Genomic DNA, 21,691 nt, shown 5'->3' with positions numbered 1-21,691 from the left:
GTGATGGTTAAAACTTATAAGGCCTAGAACTATCTCTTGTGATCGCAGATGTTTCGGTTATTTTTTTAATTATATGTTTTTTTTTGTTGTTATCTTTTTAATTTCATCAGATAATAAAAAAATATTTATACAAAACCAAGGAAGAATGATAGATTACATAAAATCACCCTCAATTCTAAGGTTAAACATAATTTACTCCCCCAACTTTCTTTTTATTTGAGTTCCGAGGACAATGTTTTATAAAACAAAATAGACATGCTTGTGTAGATTTTCATCCCTTCTTTAATATGTTTCTCAAATCACATGTTTTTATGAAACGTGTGTGTTTTTAGATTATTTTTCAACATCAAAATTAATAAAAAAAATATATTTTTAAATAAAAAATAGTTTGAAACACTCGGATAAAAAATAAAATTTAAAGACTAAATTCAATTAAAATAAAATTTAAAGACTAAATTCAATTTGACGTAACGTGGTCAAAGAATAAACATCGTGAGGTATCAAGATGTACCAACCGCTAGATCCACGGGAAATTCACTAAAAAATAAAAACAAATGATTTTTGTTTTTTAAAGAATTAAGACTTGGATTTCATCAAAAGAGCAAAAACTTCAATAATATCCAAAGCTCTTAATTATCAACGTGCCCAACCCGACCCAAACGAACCCTTAAGAAAAATTATTACGGCCCGGCCCAAATCCACAAGCATGTAAAGTCTTAAGAAATGCGAAGCCTTGTGATGTAAGTTGAACGAGCACTGGACAGACACCATCTGATTTAACACACTTGTTTGTATACACAGCAGCAAAATTTTCTTACAGATTTATTTTCTAGGGTTTTGTATTCCGGAAGGAGATACATGGCCTCTTTTGGCTCTCTAAAATCTGCAGTCTTCGACAGAGAAGAGAGAAAACAGTAATTCTCTTCACTTACTCTTTCTCTCGAAAATTTAATAATGAGTGTACATACATATCCTTCAATGGACTTATCATTTTTTTTTTTAATTTTTTATGTTTTAAGGCAATATCAATCTGATATTCGAGGCCTCAACGCTTACGATCGCCACAAGAAATTTTTGAACGATTACGGTACAATCACCGATTCTAATTTATTTGTTTAATCGAATTTAGTGATTTTGCTGTATAGATTTTTCTGTTTAAATGGATTAATAAATATTTCGTTGTTATAAATTTTTTTTGAAGGAAATGATATTGTTTTTTATCTTTAAAAGAAAGGCCGAAATGAGGACATAGAAGGAATTTATGCAAATATGAAGCAATGTGTTTGTAGAATATTCCTTTCCTCAATGTCCAAAAGCAAAATGGGATGGTGAACAATCTCCTCCTCTAAGAAAGGAAGGAGGCTACAATCGTCCTTATATTTCTTTTCCTTTCTGTTCTTTACATCGCTTGCAAATTATTTCTCATGACTGTTTTTTCTTCTCGTGTGTGTGTTTGTATAGGCTAAGTTTTTGGTTTGGAAAAATATATATCAAGATTATAACTGTTTTATCTGGGCAATTTCGGGATGTATTTTGGCATTCGTGTTTTTGTGCAGTTAGTTATTATGGGAAAGGAAAATCTACCAATGAGAAGCTTCCGATTAAAACAGACAGAGACACCCTAAGAGAAGGATACCGGTAAGTTGATTCACTCTGGACTTTTTTTAATCTTCTTGTGTTGCCTTGTTATCAAGCATCCATGAAATTGTTGGTGATGTTGATCATTTTTTTATTTATTTTTTTGATGTATAAGTTTAGCTGCCCAGGTAGACTTGGATATGCTGAGTATTTTTTTGATTTTTTGTCCAGCATGGGTGCCCTAAATAAATTTTGTTAACAATGATATCAAACTGATAATTAATCAGGTTATAAAGAGTTATTAAAGGAGGTGAGTGCCAATTAGGAACTATTTGGCAGTTGGCACAAGCTTGTTGGCATATCTTTTTATTTCTAGTGCAATTACGTGATTTACATAAGGAGTCATATGGCTCAATTTAGTGCTAGAAAAAGAAAGGGCGAGGAATAAAAACATTGATTTTCGAGGCAGCAAGAGGGTATTATTTAATGTCCAGTTAAGTACGGGGATGATATGTTTCCATCCAACCACATATGTTAAAGTTTAATTCACTGTTTGTTGTATTGTCGTTCATTTCTTTTCATGCTCAATTCACACTGAATCATTTTCGATCTTGAATCCTATTCTGTGACACTTTTGATGGTGGAAAATCCATCCACAACTACATGGTTAACGTGTCTTTTTTCTTCTTTTCTAATTTAGACTCTGCAATTATGTCATCTATCACTTCCCTTTAATTTGTCAAGGTTCATACGTTCGGAGGAAGATGATATGGATGCATCCTGGGAGCAAAGGCTTGTGAAGCGTTACTATGATAAGCTTTTTAAAGAGTATCCTTTGCGAACGGATGTTTGATGTTCTGAACTATATTATGGTTAAGAACTATCATATGTTCTGAACTATATTTGTTACTACTACATCTAAAATCCTCTTTAATATGCTGTGCACTTCCTTAGACTCCTTGAAGATATTGCATTGCTGACATGTCACACTACAAGGTTGGCAAGGTATGAGGTTTCCATTACACAAAGTCATCTAATCTGAGCTGTAATGAATGAAACTGTCATTCTGATGTGCTTGAGAATATATTTCATTGTTACATCAAAGAATAAAGTAAACTGGCTGCAAAATATGAGTTGTAGATTGGATTTTCCTTTCCTGACATTGCACAATATTTTCTTTTGGCTTTTTTTTCCTCATCCCATATGGTCTAAACTTGGCATTTATTTCATCTTTGTTAGAAGACGGTATCTTGAAATGCATTACCCAATCTTTCTTCTTGCTGGGAAGTGGGGCAAGATTTCTGTTTTTCTGGCTGTTTGCCTCTCTAAGTCCTTTTATCACATAGAGAAACTTGAATAAAAAGCATATTTGTGACTTTGTGTGGTGAATTGAAGCAGCATTGCCAAATGTTTTGGGACTATCAGGGTTCTGTGGAAACTGACTACTTTATTGGATTTGGTATGCACAAGTTCTTTGTTGCAGAATTAGTGATATTTTTTTTTTTAAAAAAAGAGGATATGTGCTTCTTAAAGGAAAAACAGAAAGGATGTGTTAAACTGCTATATTGCACGCCAAACTTAATACAAAATCTTTCTAACACTCAATGGTGGGTTGCATTCTATTTGATATAATATTTCTCTATTTTTGAATTCTTCCTTATAGATTGGTTTGAGATGGAGGACAGAGAAGGAAGTCATATCTGGAAAAGGTAATATTTTTTCTTCGCTGGTTATTTTAGTTACAGTCTCAATCACACGCATTAGTGATTTTATTCAAGGATTAGATGCCATTTCAGGAAGCAATCCGTCTTCTTTTGTTTTTATCCTTGGAAACACTTTTATTTGTAGTGTTAACTGAAATGCTGTGATAAACATGCCTGATGCATAACTGTCAGCATCACATCTTTATTACCTGTTTTGCACAACTAGAAGCTCATTCAGGTGTTGAAGTATGGGTATTGCCACAACATTTTACCCATCCAAGCAAAATATTAATTATCAGTCGGGTCTTGGTTCTAATATGGAAATGCTACCATTAGATCTTTTTTAACTCTCAGGCTCTAACGCATTAGTAATCTAAATCTAAATATATATATTTTCTAATGTTTGCATCTATGCCCAAGATTTCTGAAATAGACTTTTTATTAAATACTGTCAAATTTTCCCTTCAATTTTATGAGTCTAAAGGATGCTAGAGAAAGTTGGGGCTCTGGAAATTTTTGTGATGCTGATTTTTTCCACAAAAAGCTTGTTAAAACTTCTGGTTCTCTTCCTGCTTGTTTGGGTACTACTGTGCTGTAATATTGTTCATGATGGAATGGCATTGAAAGAATGTCTTGTTGTTTGGGGATTGGAAATTGATCTATTCCCCTTTCTGTCAGGGCAGTTCATTTGTGGTAACAAGCATTGTGATGTAAAAGATGGCTTGGCAAGCTATGAGGCAAGTGTTTATACTTCCAGCAATAAATTTAATAGCATTATAGTTTGTATGCTTGTGTATAGTTTGAGCATCATTACATCTTGCTCGCTCAATTTGGCTACAGTTTCATTTCTCTGTATGATCTTTGCATTCCGATGCCTGCAGGTGAACTTTTCTTATTTTGAAGCTGGTGAAAACAAGCAAGCCCTGGTGAAGTTGATACTTTGTGACAGGTGGGTTGGTTATCTATAAAGGTTGGCACGCCCATTTACTTTTTCTTTTGTAATAGACTCTGTTTCTATGTAGCTTTAACTGTCCCCAGAATCCAACTAAATGGTTATGTGAAAAGTGGTGTGCCTTGGCAGCATTGCTGCAGATTTGGGATCTGAATAATGCTGTAGTCAGAAACTATTTCACTTATTTTTGACTTGTAGGTCTTGCCATCTTTGTATGGTTTTGTCAGTTATCAGTTCCGCCTTATTGATATATGGTGCCTTTGCATAATCCTCTTGTTTTTTTTTTTTTTTTTTTGAGCTGGATTCAATGTGATGCCCTACTATAATGTCAGAACAGATTAGTTAGGTATCAGTACCATCTAAATATAGAACTTTTGCTGAGGAGTTTAGTTAATTAAATTCAAAATTCACATGAGAATGTCATCATCTGGTATTTTATTTTGCCTTAGGTATCTTTGCTTTTGTTCCCATGAAATACATCTCCTTAATGTATTTTCATATTCTTTAACTTCATTCCAGTTCTTTTACTAATTACTGTTTCCAAATAGATGTGCTGAGAAACTTCATTACAAAAGAAGAAAAGAGAAGGAACAAATAGAGAAAAGGGAGAAAGGAGATCGTATAAGAAAACGGTATGAGCACTTTGCAGATTCTTGTCCACTTGTGAACCTATGTCCTGGTAAATTTTTATTGTCCCTGCTGTATAGAAAGCTCACAGTCCATCTTTCAGGGAACTACTTGAGGTTGTTGATGATTTGGACAATGAAGGGAGCGAGGAGAAGAGAAGAGGTTTGTGGCTACAAATAATGATAACATGTTTATTTTTCATTTACAGTTTCCTATGTGATGACATTCACTCGCTGTTTGTGTGTCCTTTCAAAGGTGCCATTATGCTTTTCTTTTCGCAAAGTTTGAATTGGAGCTTTTGTTCTATAGAATTGCCTCCATATCTGGAGGGTCGCTTTAAACAAACAACTGTTACATGTGACCTTAATCCATCTCAAGTTGAACAACTTTTGAATTGCCTTGAATACATTAGTAGCAAAATAAGCTTTGGTTCTACCTGATTGCTAAAGGGATTTTAGAATGATGTCTAACTGAAGCATAATAATTTCTGTACTCTTCCTGGAAAAATTGGCAATATGTTTGGCCATAAATGGTGAACTCATCACCTTGTACCTTCTTTTCTTTCGGCAGGTAAAAAGCCTACAATTTCAGGAGGCAGTAAAAAAACAGACGATGATGACAACTTTGATGAGTTTCTCGAGGGAATGTTTCCATAGCTGGACGGCAGCTGCCATATCCAAGGGATGGTGTTCTTGTGCCTAACATGTATGACCAGAAAAGTTTAGAAGGCATGGTAGGGAACTGCTAATGGAGCTACAGTGAGTTGAAGTCTGAACCTTTTTCGTGCAGAAAAAAAAATTGTTCACTCGAGAATTTAATGGAAATATTTGTGTATTTGATGAAACGAAGTCAAGGCAGAAGGTTGTACATGTACTGGGCAATATAAAATGGCTATCATGCGTGCCTGCAATCCAAGTGCAAGTAAAAAAAAAGATGCAATCCAAGTTTGTTGAGACCGGATTGTGAGAATAATTAAAATCCAGGTGCCATTTATGTATATAATGTGATGCTACATCAATACGTGAAGACTGATGATAACTGCACTCCTCGAATCACAAAAGCTTTCCTGGGATAGCCATGAAAAGAGGAGAAAGGAAGGAATCCGTCCTCCCGTTCTGGGGAAGAAGAATAAGTAGTGAAGATGACATGCCAAAATGGTCAAGGAAAGGGCCGTTGACTCCTGTTTTGTATTTTTCTTCTTTCTAGTTTTCTCATCACAAGTCATTGACTTGGTTGTCTAGCTGGATGACATTTTACGAGCCTGATCATCTTCACCTACTCTTTTTGATTTTTTGATTTTTTTTATATAGGAAGTGCATGAAATTCATTTATGCCTGTCTTGTAAAATCTGAAAACATAACACAACTCAAGGTCTTATGCTAATTTATTTTACAAGCGGGATCAGGACTGAATGTGGGCAATAATTCTATCATGTTTTTAAGCATAAGACAATTTCATCTTATTCTTTTTCAAAAATCACAAAATAATAAAAGGAGATCAAATTTAATTACTTTAACGGTTCAAGTAAATATTATGCTTGGTTAAAATCATCCCTGATAACGAATATTTGCTTTATAGACAAAAAAACAGGAGTGTTTTAGGTATAGTTTTTAGACTGGCTTGGTGGCCAGTTCGGGTTCTGGGTTTTGATCGGGTTGTTCAGGTTAATTTTTTTTTAAAAATAAATTAAAAAAATGTTTTAATAAATAAAAAAATTAACGGGTTGTAATAAGGTTTTTAATCGGGTTATTGGATCAACCTGTCAAGTTAATCGAGTCATATTAATTTATTTATTTTTAACCTAGTTCAATTTTAGCTTTAGATTACATTCAAACTAGACTGGGTTTTAAAATTATAGTTTTAGAATCGGTGGAGTGGTTTTTTACAAGTTCGTTAATGATTTTCTTGATCCGTCATTAAAATAAAATCAAGCCCATGAATCCTTACATTCCCTGACATCTCATCTTTACCGTTCTTTTTATGAGAGGCCTGTCTTCCAATGTACAAAATCTTGAAGTAGTTCTGAGAAATAATTGAAAAAGAATTGATTGTCGGCGATGAACAATTTTCTTGGATGCTAATATATGTATGTGAAAGAGAAGTTGTTTGGCGAGGCACATTGCTCATCGTTTTTACCAAAACACCAACAAAAAAAAACCTACATGTAAAATCCACGAAGTAACAAAAATCCACCGTGGGTAGAAAAAGAGCCACCAAGAAAAAATCAGGCCCCGAACTTGCCAGCTCTGCATGACGACAGCAGCTTTTGTCATCTAACCATTTACCACCCACTAATGGCAGCAGTTAGCTTATACGGAATTAGGATCACCCGCTGCTCTCCACGTGGCTTTATCTTGGTGTACTACAGCCAGTATGTTAGCACGTGTCTTCTGCTTTATCTTGGTGTAGTACAGCCAGTGTGTTAGCACGTGTCTTCTGACTTGACCCCATTTGATATCGAATCACTGATTTTTTTGTTAAAGTGTTTCTGTCCATAAGCAGTAACTACTAATTACAACGGAATTGATGCTTTTCTGGCAAGTTTTTTTTTACCGAAAGCAGCAAATGGCCCCAGCCATAATTCTGCCTCCTCGTCCTCAGCTCCTCTAATTTTCCAATCCTCGAGTTTGGCATATCTCAGATATTGTTTGTCCTCTAGTGAGCTCACCTTAATTTTAAGCTCATACTACATGTATATTCAATTCGTCTTAATTACACTTAGCTCCTGTTCTTACTACTGTATGTGTTTAATGATTGTAGATTTTGTTTACGAACAAAACACTCTCTTCTCCTTTTGATTCTCAACAGTTTTATTTACCTTTCAAATTATGTTAGTGTTTTTGTCCATGTTTTTCTAATATTGCTTCACAGAATTATTTATACGATTCTTAGATATTTAATGCTAAATCTCTTTAGCATCTAAGATGAGAGAAACTAGAAAAATATTATATTATATGTTTATTATTCTTGATTAAAATGAAAATTCATTTGTAAACAATATTTAAATGAATTAATATTAATATCTGCATTTTCTCTCTAAAAACTTATCCTGTTTGAATTAGAAATGGCAATTCAAAATCTTTCTTCTTTCTCTTTTTTAAAAATAAAAATAAAACAGAAAAAACTCATCAAACATTCTATTAGTTAAATCTCACCATTTTACAAAAAAATAAAAATAAATTTAAATTCAAGAGGGATTGTTCACTTCATTTTAATGCAAATTAAGACTATATCTCCTTATATATTATATGATTTTAAAAGATAACTACATAAATCAAATAAATTTAAGAAAATAAATTCCATTAAATATGTTGAAAATTAAAAAGCGAGTAAAAAGCATACATTATTAGTTATAACAACATCTAATCCTTTGAGTACATGCTTTAAATATTAATACAAATACTCTTAAAAGAATGTTAAAGATAGAAAGTTTTTGTTTTACCGTTTTATTTTTTATTTTTTATTGCATTTTCATTTTTTTTTCAATTGGAATTGATTAGAAATTTTGTCATTTCCTTTAGCTTTCCAGCATGTCATATAGCTAGTTGAGTGTGACATTCTTTTCATATAGGATATAATTAGTTAGTAGGACCTCTTTTTTCTTTTTATAATTCAATCAAATAGTTGGAATGGAAATGATATTAGAAAAAAACTTAATGGCATGAAATCTCTCGTTTCTGACTATTCATTTCCCCTTCTCCTTCTGTAACTTCTAGCATTTCTTTTACGGTATCAGAGCTTATGATTGTTTAGCTAACCATGAAGAAAGAAACCAAAAATCAATAAACACCAACTATTGCTATAAAATCAACCTCATATTTTCCCAACTTATCAAATCAAAATAGCCCATACTGTCTTGACCATAATTTTGAAACCCGACTTGGCTCGGCGGGTCGACCCAAGACCTGAATGACCTGAGGCTGGAACTGGGTCGGGTTTAAGAAAAAATAGGGAAAGGTAAAACCTAGGGTGATCCGGTCAAAAACTCGGTTACAACCCGTTATTTTTTTTTTATATATACGAAAATGACGTCGTTTTGATTAAAAAAAACATAATTGATCCGGGTGACCCGGTCAAAACCTGGAACTCGGGCCTTGAACTGAGTCGAGTTTAAAAACTATGGTTTTGACAATGGTGATACATCAGTTCTCAGTTTGGTCACTGATCTTTTAACCACATATAACTATATCACTTAGGCAAGGTCCATAAAAAGGGCTCTTAGAGCAAAAAACAATCTTGTTTTGCTGATGACAGTATCACAAGACCCTCAAATCCCAATTATCCTCTTCTGGAAGCTTGGGAGAGATGCAAAGATATGATTGTTTCTTAGATTCATAACTCTATAAGTCATTTAGTGAAATCCTTTTTTGTCCTTATTAATAATGCATATGACATTTGGAATGAACCATGTGAGAGACTTCCTCAATAAAATAGGCCATAAATTTTCAACTAAAAAAGGCTCTAGCTAACTTAAATAAAGGGAATGATTTGGCCAATATCTACTATGTTAGAATGCTCTTATGGATAGATGAAGGTCTTGGATGCTTGCTATCAATAAGATTTTGTAATTCAGTTTCTAATGGGTTTGAATGAAACATACTCTAAAGTACGAGATCAAATCATGTTAATGGATCCCATACCATGAGTTAGTAAGGTTTTATCCCTCATTCAATAACATCACATGTTGTCATGCACACCTACCTTCGAATCAATGGCTCTTCTCACAAAAAATGCATCCACAAGTTTTAGGCCATTTAGCAGATCTTATTGCCCTCATTATAAGATTCAGGGGCATCTTTTGGAGGACTATTTCAAGGCAGGAAATGAAAAACCTCTCACTTGTAGTCATTGTTATATAAGTGGTCATTTAGTAGAGAAGTGTTACAAGCTGATGGGATAGCCTCATGTTCACAAGTTATATAACAAGGTAAAGAGATCAAATATGCATGCTAGTTAGTCCAACATGATTGTAACTGAGGATTTTCCAATGAATCACACTGACAAGATGTCTTTGATTCTGAATCAGTATTAGAAAATCTTGTAGTTTTTTTCATGAAAAGCACAATCTAACAGATACTTATTCTTCTATGTCTTACAATTTAAGCACCCCTTTCACTAACCACACAAGTCTTCCATCTATGATTGGTATCGCAGCCTGTCTCTCCACTTACACATATAATTTTTTTTTATATTACTAATGTTTATTGGATTATAAATACATAAGCCACACATCGTATGATTTGTAACACCATTGTTTTTTACAAAAATCATAACCATTGAGTCTTATAATGTAAAACTTCCCAATGGTTAGGAGGTCCTAGTCACACTTATAGGCATTATTAAGCTCTCTAAATTGATCACTCTTGAAAATGTTTTATGTGTTCCTTCATTTATTTTCAATCTCCTTTATTCACTGATACTAGCTAAAAACATCCATTGTTGTTTTGTTTTTCTGTCCAATGTTTGTTTTCTACAGGACCTCACATTGTGGATAATGATTGGATTGAGTGAAATAAACAATGGTCTTTACCACCTCCAACACATTGAAGTATCTCTTATTTCTTTAATGTGTAAATTATCCAAGTATTTTGATACTTATCATTTGTCTTTTGCTTGTGTTGCAAACACTAATCATGTTTCTAATCTATGGCATTATCGTCTAGGCCACATTTCCAACTCTAGATTACAGTTAATTAAATATCCAATTATAATTAAAAAAAATTATGCTCTACTATCAATGAAACTCCTTGCTTTGTTTGCCTCATGGCAAGATAACATAGACTTTTTTTTTATAAAAACATGTACAAATCTTCTTTCAATTTTGAACTTATACACTGTGACTTATAGGGGCTATATTTTGTGGTTGCTTATGATGAAAATAGATATTTTGATACTATTGTCAATGATCTATCCCGTAGTACTTGGATTTATTTACTAAAAAAAAGTCAAATGTATGAAAATCTATAGAATCATTATATAATTTGATTAATACTCAATTTAGAGCTAAGGTTAAGTATTTAAGAAGTGATAATGGGATAAATTTTTAAATGAGAGATTTTTTCCATAAAAATGACATTATTCACCAAAGAACTTATGTAGAAACCTTATAGAAAAATGAGATTGTTGAGAGAAAAAATCAACACATCTTAAATATTGCTAGAGCTCTTATATTTCAAGATAACTAACCTCTTTAATTCTTGAATGATTGTATCCTCACTGCAACTTATATTGTAAACCATAGCCTTATATATTTACTACAAAATAAAACACCTTATGAAGCCTTTTTCAAAACCAGTCCTATTTATCATCACTTGAGACTATTTGGGTGCTTCTATTTTGGCACCACTATAAGTCAGGTAAGGAAGAAATTTGACTCGTGGGCAAGAAGGTGTATATTTCTTAGTTATCTTTTAGGTTTGAAGGGTTATAAGTTGTTAGACTTATAAACAAATAACACTTTTTTCGTACAAAGATGTAACCTTTGAAGAACATAGTTTTCCTTTTAAAACATTTGTATCCAAAACTTCTTTTAATACAACACCTTTTAAAAGAATGGTACATCAACAATATAATTCTCGTTATCCTCTTACTTCAAATCTTATATATAATACTTGCACTCAATTTAGTCCAATGTCTGATAACCCTTGCTCACACTTCAATTCAAATGATTCATCTTTAAATGAAAACATTATTCTGATATATTCAACATAAATATTCAGCCTAACCCATCACAATCAGATCATACTTCCTTATTCAATCATCAACATTCTTTTATTTACACAACATCACCTTCTACACCACAATCATCTACTTCTTCTCTTCTTATTCTTAAGTCTACTTTCATTGTCACCTGACTTCTTTCAACTTTTTTGATCCAATTTAGGTCATGACAGCTAAGGCTATTTCAGATAAACAATTTCATTTGAGTAATTTTCTTTCATTCAATAAATTATCTTTACCTTTTCAAGTGTTATCTGCTTCTATAACCTAACACATTGAGCCATAAACATATGCCTAAGCTATTAAAGAACCTCATTGGTGTAAAGCCATGAAGAATGAGTTAAAAGCTTTTGAGTCTAACTAGACATGGATAATAATTGATCTACCTCCTGGAAAAAGACCTACTGACTGCAATATATATATATATATATATATATATATATATATATATATATATATATATATAAAGTACAATTTAGATGACAACATTTAAAGATTCAATGCGAGATTAGTTGCAAAGGGGTACACATAACAATATGGCATTGACTACCACAAAACTTTCTTCCATGTTTTCAAATTAGTCACAATAAGATATCTTTTGGCCATAGCTGCAGTTAAGGGCTGGGATCTATATCAGATTGACGTCAATAACACCTTTTTTTGTAAAAATTTATACGAGGAAATATACGTGAAACGACATCCTGGATATACCTAAGGCCAAACTTATCAAGTTTGTAGACTACTTAAGAGTCTTTCTAGGTTAAAGCAAGCATCATGTCAATGGTACTCAAGTTTCTCTACCTCTTTTGTTGAATTTGGCTTCTGTCAGTCCAAATTTAATTAAAGCTTGTTCATTAAACAAGATAATCATTCCTTCACATCACTACTAATAAATATAGATGATATCATATTAGCAAGTGACTCTCCTTTTATTATCAAGAATACCAAGGTCTTCCTCAACAACAAGTTCAAGATCAAAGATTTAGAAAAATTTAGGTATCTTTTTAGGATCGAAGTTGCCAGAATAGAACAAGGGATATAAATATGTTAGAGGAAATATGCTCTAGACATTTTAGCAAGTTCTGGCACTCTAGGATCTTGGCCTTTTAAGCTTTCTATGGATCAAAATTTGAAGCTTAACAAAGAAGATGGTACACTCTTATTTAATAATACTTATTACAAGTAGTTAATTGGGAGACTTTTATACTTGACAATCACAAGACCAAATTTATCTTATAGTGTGCAAATATTAAGTCAATTCATGAATCACTTGATCTACACTTGATAACAACATTTAAAATCCTTAAATATATCAAAGAGACACTAGGCTAGGGGCTTTTCTTTCCCTCTTCAAGCAACTTAGACGTTGTAGCCTATTATGATTCTGACTAGGCATCCTATCTTGATACCAGACATTCTGTTTTTTTTTTTTTTTACATCTTTGGTCTTTTGAAAATCCAAGAAGCAATCAGAGGTGTCTCATTCTTTAGTGGAGGCTGAGTACCGTGCCATGACTACCATCGGTTTAGAGATTACTTGGTTATGTTTTCTTCTAAGTAATCTTTCATTTTCTATCGTGTTATGACTCTCATCCTCATATTGTTGTGTTGCATCATGATAACAAAGTTACGATGCACATTGCTTTGAACCCTGTATTTCACGAAAGGGCCAAGCACATTGAGTTGGATTGTCACCTTATCTGTGAAAAAATTCAAGAAGGGATTTTGAAGACTACACACATCTCTACAAAGTCTCAACTGGTTGATGTTTTTACAAAAACTCTGCCTGCATACTTGTTGTCTCCTCACATGTCCAAGGTGGGCATAGTAAACTACTATGCTCCATCTTGTGAGGGGCTGTTAAAGAATACGAAGATAGAAAGTTGTTGGCAGAGAAATGATAATTATTTTACCATTTTATTTTGTATTGTATTTCCTTTTTTACCAGTTAGGAATTCTTTGTCCTTTCATTTAGCTTTCCAGCCTGTCATATAGCTGATTGCGTGGAACATTCTTTTTCGTGTAGGATAGAATGAGTTAGTAGTTCTGATGTATATATAGGACATGTTCTTTCTGTTTGTATTTCAATCAAACAACTAGAATGTAAATGATATTAGAAAAAAAAAAACTTAATGACCTGAACTCTCTCATTTCTAACTATTCCTTTGCCCTTAACATTTACAACCTCTAATATTTCTTTCATATACACTTGTTATTTTATCTCTAAGTAAAATAAAATATTTAAAATCTTATTTTTTTATATACTTATTTTTCTTATATATATATATTCAAGAGACTCGAATTTCTCTTATGTTTTAGTAAAATACAATTAATAATTAAAAACATTTCCGATAGTAATGACCTACCTAAATTTTTTGTAAAAATATTTTAGATTAATGGTTAGAATAAACAAACTAGAAAGATTGTTTTTACTCACACTAATTTTATATTATTTATGGTATGTATAATAATCAAGTCATCAATTTTAATGCAAATCCCATTTTTTGCATAGCATTTGAAAATTCATGTGAAGAAATTTATCATATTGTATGTATCAATTATCATTTAGCTAATAAGTTAATGGATATCAATGCCCATTTAGAATTGCATTCCAAACATCTTTCATAAACATTTGAATTTTTTTATTTAAAATTATTATTTTTTATATTTTTAGATTACTAATATTAAAAATAATTTTAAAAAATTATAAAAAAAATTATTTTAATATATTTTTAAACAAAATAAATTAAAAAAAACCTCAAAATATCTTGTAAAGTTACAAGAATAGTCCTCCCGACACTAGCTTAGATGAACACGTCGTTTTCATCCCTCCAGTAGCCTGCGAAGGAGTCTACTGTCTATGTTCGTGTATTCCCGTCCATCTCACGATTTGCCTGCTTTGTCCAAACACAAAGTGATTAAAGAGAGTCGTGAGATCTGGTAAATTATTGGAATAGAGAACCAACCGACAAGGTCATTATTGCTATTACCAATTTAACTTCTTGTTTTTTCTGTTGGACTTCTTGGGTGGCTGCTACCTAGGATCAGGACAAGAATTCCGTCACCAAACGCCGTTAACATTCCACAGGCCACTGCCTAGGGTTTGACAATTGCTATGTGCGTGCGATCAACGTGGCACGGCATTAGTGGGCGGGCCCCATTCTAAGTCATTATGTTCTGACACGCAGTGGCTTCCCCCCACAAACGTCGGCACATGCAATAAAAAACAAAACATATATGTTTTTAAATCCTTATGCAAGAGAATAGTTTTTCTTTTCTTTTCTTTTCTTTTTATTCCTCATACAAGAGAATAATCTTTGCACCATGTTGCGAGCATAATGCCCAAATTGCCCTGCTCCCCACCTTTGCTAATTTTTAACCCCAAATTGGGTTCGTCGACGCACATTAGAGACTTGACTATGAACTCTCAAAGGTAATCTAGATAAAATATTTTTGATTATATTTTTTAAAAAGTGGGTTTAAAAAAAATATATATGGTTAAAATTGTTATAAAATAAATTTTTATATGTAAAATAAATAAAAAATTTATCTTCATATCAAATGAAAAATAAATTATTTTAACTTTTATAAAATCAAGATTTGAAACACAATTATTTACAAGGCTTGATATAAAAAATAAAAAATATTTATGATTTTTCTATATAATTAAACCAAAAAAATATCACAATACTAAACAATCTTTTAATTAATTAAGAGTGGAGATTAGAAATTACCGAATCAAAGTTCTACATAAAAAAATATATAATATAAACACATACAGTCACGACAAAGAAAACCCTAAGGATCAAGGAGCTTGGAATAATGTTATTGGATTTGCAAACACCCGAAAGATCTACAAAAAGTGCTGATCAGACCCACTCGATTGCTAGTTGGATAGTAACTTATCAACTAGAAACTTCTATCAAATGGTTGTTAAAGATTAAACTTAGTAGTCAAGCGTTTCTAAAAGGTAAAGGAAACTCCACAACTTCTGCAAGAAAAAGTTAGAATAAAGCCCCTCACTTACCCTATGGGACAACCTGGTCATGATGTGTAACTACTCTACTTGGACATTAAACTTGTTTTTCCTTCTTTTCGTTTGTTTTTTTCCTTAATTGAATAAAAAATAAAAATAAAAAATTGCACGAACTCCGCATGTCCACCTGTGTTGCCTATTTTCTCTTGGGATTCGATACATAACCGATCAGCTACTTGGTTCGATTTCAGCTACTGCACTTGTTTTCCTTTCTTTCTGGACCAAAGGAAATGAAGCGTATGTACTTTCAGCTGATTTCAGGGTACTCTCTTTTAAAAGCTCGACCCAATTGGCCGAAGCTTCCAATATAAATTAATTTAAATCTTATTAATTTTCCAAGACAATCGGAATAATAATTTTTTCATGTACAAAAAATAATAGGCACAAAAAAAATTCAAGTCCAAAGTTATTTATCCAAAGTCATTGGTTAAAGTGATAATTTAAATAATATAAAAATAATAAAACATAACAATAATAAATAAATTGACCAAAAAACAATGAGAAAAAAAATAAAAAGAATTACACCTGAGTCTATTTGAATTATCAAACAATCCGATGTTAATTTAACTGAAGAAAAACCAAAACAAAAAAGTCAAACTAAAATTACAACAAATGAAAACATCAGCTTTAAAAAAAATGATGAAGAAACAAAATCATCTTATACAAACCTCTTAAAACTCATCTAATCTAAACAACCTGCAATTTGTTAGATTATGGATCCGAGTTTAATTAAAAAGCTTAAATGTCATCCAATTTAATTTTGAATGATAGAATCGTTGAAAAAACTACAAATAAAAAACTTGCAAAAGAAAAGGAGCAGAAAAAAAGGGCTCAAAATTTAACAAGAAAAAATCAAATAAAGATGAAATTAAAAAAAAATAAAAATTATCCTAAAAAAATCGAGGAAATGATTAGGACTAGATTTGACATTGAGGGATGAAATTGAGAAAAAAATCAATAAAAAAAACCATGCAAAATTAACTTTAAACACTGAACTAAGAGAAAAAAATTGATTAAATAGATTTAAAAATCATAAAACTCATTCGGTTTGGTTTGATTGTGGTTTTAGTCTTTTAGAAACTAAAATCAGGTAACCGAACCAGATCCATTATGCCTTAAATGCTTAAATCTACTTAAAAAAAAAGGGGTATAAATAGAAAAGTAACCTAACTTAAGTTCCTTAACCCTAAAATTTCTCTTACTTTCCCACTAAAAACAACAACCATCTCATTCTATCTCTCTCTCTGGCTATCATCTTTCCCTTTTCTATTACAAATTACTTTCTCTGCCATCTCTCCCCTCTCGTTCTCCCTTTTTGATACAATATCTCAATATGTCATCTCCCCCTTCCTTATCTTTCCTTCTTTGTTTTCATCGAAAACCCACTATAATATGTATAATCTAAGAACCATATGAATTTTTCTATTTTTTATTTGGCTTTACATGTCCAATATAACCATGAGTCGTTATATTGGACCTATATTTGTGCTGAAGCCATTAGAGGTCCTTCAAGAAGAGAGAAAAACAATAAAGAAGATCCCTAGATGGCTCAATCTTGGAAATTTATCCACCCGTTTAATCTATCATCAATAGAGATATCATTGAATATGTTATTCAAAGGTAAATCTGAGGTTTTTGACAACCAGAGGTAGTAAACTAGTAATTATGACTTGAAAGTTTTTCTTTTGGTTTAAGTGTTTAGTTTTAATTTTGGTTCTTAAATGCCTTTTGTTTTTGTTTTACAATTATTGCTTCCATTTATTATATACTTCATTATTTAAAGTGTATAATTTATACAACAGAAGCCATGATGAGCCAATGTATAATCCACTACACTTTTCTTGTACATTTGTTAGAAGTGGATGTTTTCTAGATTAAGATTAAAAGTGCTCTTCTTTATTCATCTACACTAACCATGACTGTACTTTTAAAAAGGTTGATGCACTTACTGCCTCCCACTATCACTAGTAGTCTCTTGTAACTTGCATAATTTTCTTGTTTGACAAATTTTCCTTTGCATACTCCAACAAGGACCTTGAGAGAGTTTAGTAAATAATTTGTTCAATAAATTTTTTTTTCACCTTTTTTTTTGTTTGCTTGCCGTTATGATTAGATTTTTCAGTTTCATCCCAATAAAACCTATCTTTATTGAACTAAATCGATTCTATTTGGACTGGTTTTTAATTCATTCGGCCTATTTTCTTAGGAAATTTCATCTCTCAGTTCAATTGGGATTTTAGGCCCAAATCAGACCAGACTAGACCATGAACACCTTTACTAGTAGCAACAAGCTTAGCTTGTGTGGCAACAAGGTTATCTTGTAGACTATCTTGGGAGGCCCTAGCTTCAAGGAGCTCTTGCCTTAGAGGAACGACCTGGTTATAGGAGGCCTCAAGCGTTTTTTCCCTGAAACTCAACTCAAGAGCAAGAACTTATGCTTGGTCCTTTAGTGTGGTATAAGCCACCTCAATGATCCGTAATTCAGCCTCCATGATGATTTTTTCCCCTTACAGCCATTCAAAGACAACTTGATTTTCCATGTTCACAACTGTGACTGTCCTCACATAACCCCTTTTAATAGCTCAGCACCTCTAGGAGTGGGCTCATATCATAAAGGTTCTCCAAGGGTAAATGTTAAAGGAGTTTATCATCAAACCAAAGTAAAAAATAAACAAGGGTTTATTTTTCCTTACATTAAAAGCCATTTGACTAGTTAAAACCAAATGACGATGAAAGATTTCATCAGACATCGTTACGATATCTGATGGGATGGTGAGGACTCTCTCTAGTGTTCTCATCACCTCGAGGCCAGCCTTCTCGAGATTTGTTCTCCCTACAACCATATCCTCTACAAGTTTCCTCTCCTTATCTGCTAGGGTTGGAGAATCAAATGGATTATAAACCAGAGCCAAGTTAAAGAAAACATTCTTGAACTCTTTGGTTCCAACTCTGGTGGAGGTCCTAGTTGGTAATGTAGGAAGTTAAGGCAAAGAAAACACATATGCAATAGCCTTTATTGGTAGGAGTAAAGCATAAATTGCCATCAGGGTAGAGATTTTTCTTTTCTTGAACTAGATTGTGGCACTTGAAATCATTGTAGGGGGAGTCAGGTTTATGTTTTCTCTAGATTAGGGAATATCACGACCCTTAGCTTTAACGGGGGCTATAACCCTCATTGTTGTCTCCATGGAGGTAAGGCCCTCAAGAGCAAGGATTTTCCCAATGAGGATGAGGAAGTCTCCACTTCTCTCTTCACCTCTGCCTCAACCAATGGCATGAGAGAAAGTCCCCTCAAGCAAGCTCTTTACAGGAGGTTCCTATGATGCATCTTATCCTCCTTCAGCTATCAACCTTGTAGAGACAAAGGGAGGTTATATTTTAAAATGAGGCAAAAATAAAAGAAAATGATAGGATTACTTTATACCTTGCAAAAAAGGCTGGTAATGTCCTTTGATCATTTTATCGACTTTATAATTGGTGTGGGTTGAACCTAGTATGACATAGTTCTTCTCCTCGTCCAAGCTCAGACGAGACTTGTTGTTTACTTCTTGGGGGGACCTTGTAGTAGTGAGAACAACCCTAAATTAATTGCAATCCTTCTTGGTGATTGACTGTCTTAGTTTACCTGATGATGATCCATATTTCCCTCCACTTATTGGCAGACACTAGCTTCTCAACCAACATGTTCTTCATATCGTTATTGCTCATAATAACAAAGGTGACAAACTAACACATGGTATTGACACCATCAATGTCGTAACTAGTTGATAACAACTTTTGGCAACCCTTACCATGGGTTTGAGTATAACCATTTTGAAAAATTTTTCAAAAAAGGACACAATTATCCACTTTTAGGACGCAGTAGGCCTAGACCCAATTTATAGTAGCTGAACACATCCCTCACGAATCCTTGGTAAAGGGAAGGAGTATCCCATTGCATATATAATGATGGGGGAATTTTTTCAAAATAATCATGAAAGATGCCTAAGGTCAATTAGTTTATGCGTTTATCAGGGTGAGAAATTTGGGCCATATATACTAGTCAGGTTGGTGATGAGTCACGAATTCCATATCTGTGGTATATATGTTGCTAGGGATATCATCTTTAAGAGTTTGAAGATACCATCCTCTCTCTTGAAAATCTCTGAAAAAGGCAGAAGAACTTATACAAGGGTACCTTCTCTCCTCTTCACCACTAAAGGAAGCCGCTAATGTGGCACTTGTACCTTAGGTCCCGTTTTGAGGGACTCATGTCTCCTGCTACTTTTTTCAAGTTTTGGTTGAAACTGGAACTCCTCGTTGGGGACTGAAGCACTTTTTTTTTTTTTTAGACAAACCTGATATTTCTATCCTTGTTATGATTAAAAAATATATATAAAAAAAGGTCTTGAGAATGTTTACGTGTGAATTTTATTCGATTAAAAAAGAGGTGACATAGGATCTTCTCTATGAAGAGTAGTTTTTCTTCAAAAATCACTAAGTAAAAATAAAAGAAAGGTAAAAGTAAGAACAACTAGGGTTATAAAGAAAAGATCATTTCATCCCTACCATCAGATAAAGAACCTTTCGTGGCAAGAAGACTACTCAAATATTACATTGAAAGTTAGCTGTCATTTCATTCCCTGAAGACAAACCCCTTATTAAAAAAAGCATCTGGACTTAAAATCCTAATATGAGAGATGCATAAAATCTTATGGAAAAGACAAAAAAGGTCTCATTTGCTACTATCAGAGGCTTTTCAAAATCTTTTTGTATAATACCCAATGATTTAGGGGATGTTGATGGATCAATATTTATTATTTATTGTAGGGAACAACCCTTCAAAAGGATAACCATTGAGGGGGTTATGACCTATCATATTTGGGCTTATTGAAGTGTTGAGCCCATGTGTTTATGGATTTTATGAAATGCTAGACCTATTTTTCCTAGGCTCATCCAAACACCAAGCCCATATTTATATGGGTCTGGAGAAATGCCAGACCCATTATCTCTGAGCTCAGCCAAGTGTTGAGCTCCTGGAGTCGATGAGCCGCATTGAGCTTATGCTCTTTTTAACTTCAAAAAAATCTTGGTCTCCTTGGTAAGACCATAAATCAAAGATATTTTATTGATATGTGAACCTTTTCCCCTTTCATGAAGGATAAGACCTCATAGATTATAAAAGGAACGAATGTAACCTCCACTTGTCAAGTTGGTTTTCCTCTATTATGAATGACATATGTGGGTTAGGGGGGGGCTTTCTTTTAATAGAGAACTGCTCTTTCTCTCATATGATACTAACATAATCATCATAGAGTTCTTGAACTTGAAGAAAAGGACTTTTTGTAGATGTCTAGTATGCTCTTGATCATTAGACCAACCATTTAAAATTAAAATTGAAAAAATATTAATTATAACTTTTCTATCCCATCCTTTATATTGAAATCTTGTAATATTAGACTTGTATGCAAATTCTAAATAGATCCCTTAATTCTTTTACATAAATAATTGTAACTACGGTAACTACAACTATGCTACACTATAGTGTTAGAAAATGAATATGCATGGATCAGCACATCAACAAAACTTAACAGAGATCATTGTTTCATTCATTATTAAAACGTTGTAATTTTTTTAGTGAAAACACTATGAATTCCCACAACGTGTTTTATTTTTTCTTTACTTCAGTCATCAATCTTTCCTTTTCAATTTCATTCTCACACATGGTGTTGATTCCTAAATGGACTTGATTTATTTGGTGCTACTATTTTTAGGTTTTCATGGCCTAAAAAAAGTCTTGGTATTGATTTGGTTCTTTATTTTGCAAAGAAAAATCCATGTTCATTATTTGCGAAGGATTAAAAGTAAGGGAATCAAAATTAAAAGTGAGATGAAATGGCAACTCTTAATTAAAAAACTATTTTTTTCTTTTTTGGTCCTTTATTTACTTTTTTTTTTTTTTTACGTTTGGCTATCGAGCTTTTTTTCTCTTTCAATTTATCCTTCCACATTACATTAATTGGTGATTCAACTTGATTATTTGGTTCATGTTTCTTTCTTTCAGGTTTTTAGAGCCTAAAGAAGCATTCCACTATTG

General features: G+C 32.7%; 1 protein-coding gene across 1 annotated transcript; it reads left to right on the top strand.

Annotated features, from left to right (window-relative positions):
• The first annotated feature begins 753 nt into the window (after positions 1-753).
• Positions 754-6,191, top strand: LOC118047044 (uncharacterized). Its single transcript, XM_035056193.2, has 11 exons — positions 754-914; positions 1,020-1,087; positions 1,557-1,638; positions 2,323-2,406; positions 2,544-2,583; positions 3,242-3,287; positions 3,960-4,018; positions 4,163-4,230; positions 4,782-4,865; positions 4,964-5,022; positions 5,431-6,191. Exons 1-11 carry the CDS (start codon positions 859-861, stop codon positions 5,514-5,516), a joined length of 732 nt encoding a protein of 243 aa, XP_034912084.1. The 5' UTR covers positions 754-858; the 3' UTR covers positions 5,517-6,191.
• Positions 6,192-21,691: the final 15,500 nt, after the last annotated feature.

Source organism: Populus alba, chromosome 1 (assembly GCF_005239225.2).
Source record: "Populus alba chromosome 1, ASM523922v2, whole genome shotgun sequence".
In the NCBI taxonomy this organism is placed as follows: domain Eukaryota; kingdom Viridiplantae; phylum Streptophyta; class Magnoliopsida; order Malpighiales; family Salicaceae; genus Populus; species Populus alba.
This window is presented reverse-complemented; position numbering and strand designations above follow the sequence as displayed.

What these genes read in the sequence shown, in the direction of transcription:
- LOC118047044 (XM_035056193.2), top strand. Translation starts at nt 859, where the DNA reads ATGGCCTCTTTTGGCTCTCTAAAATCTGCAGTCTTCGACAGAGAAGAG. An exon ending in ACCCTAAGAGAAGGATACCG is followed by an intron (nt 1,639 to 2,322) that starts GTAAGTTGATTC and finishes TAATTTGTCAAG; the next exon opens with GTTCATACGTTCGGAGGAAG. An exon ending in CACACTACAAGGTTGGCAAG is followed by an intron (nt 2,584 to 3,241) that starts GTATGAGGTTTC and finishes TCTTCCTTATAG; the next exon opens with ATTGGTTTGAGATGGAGGAC.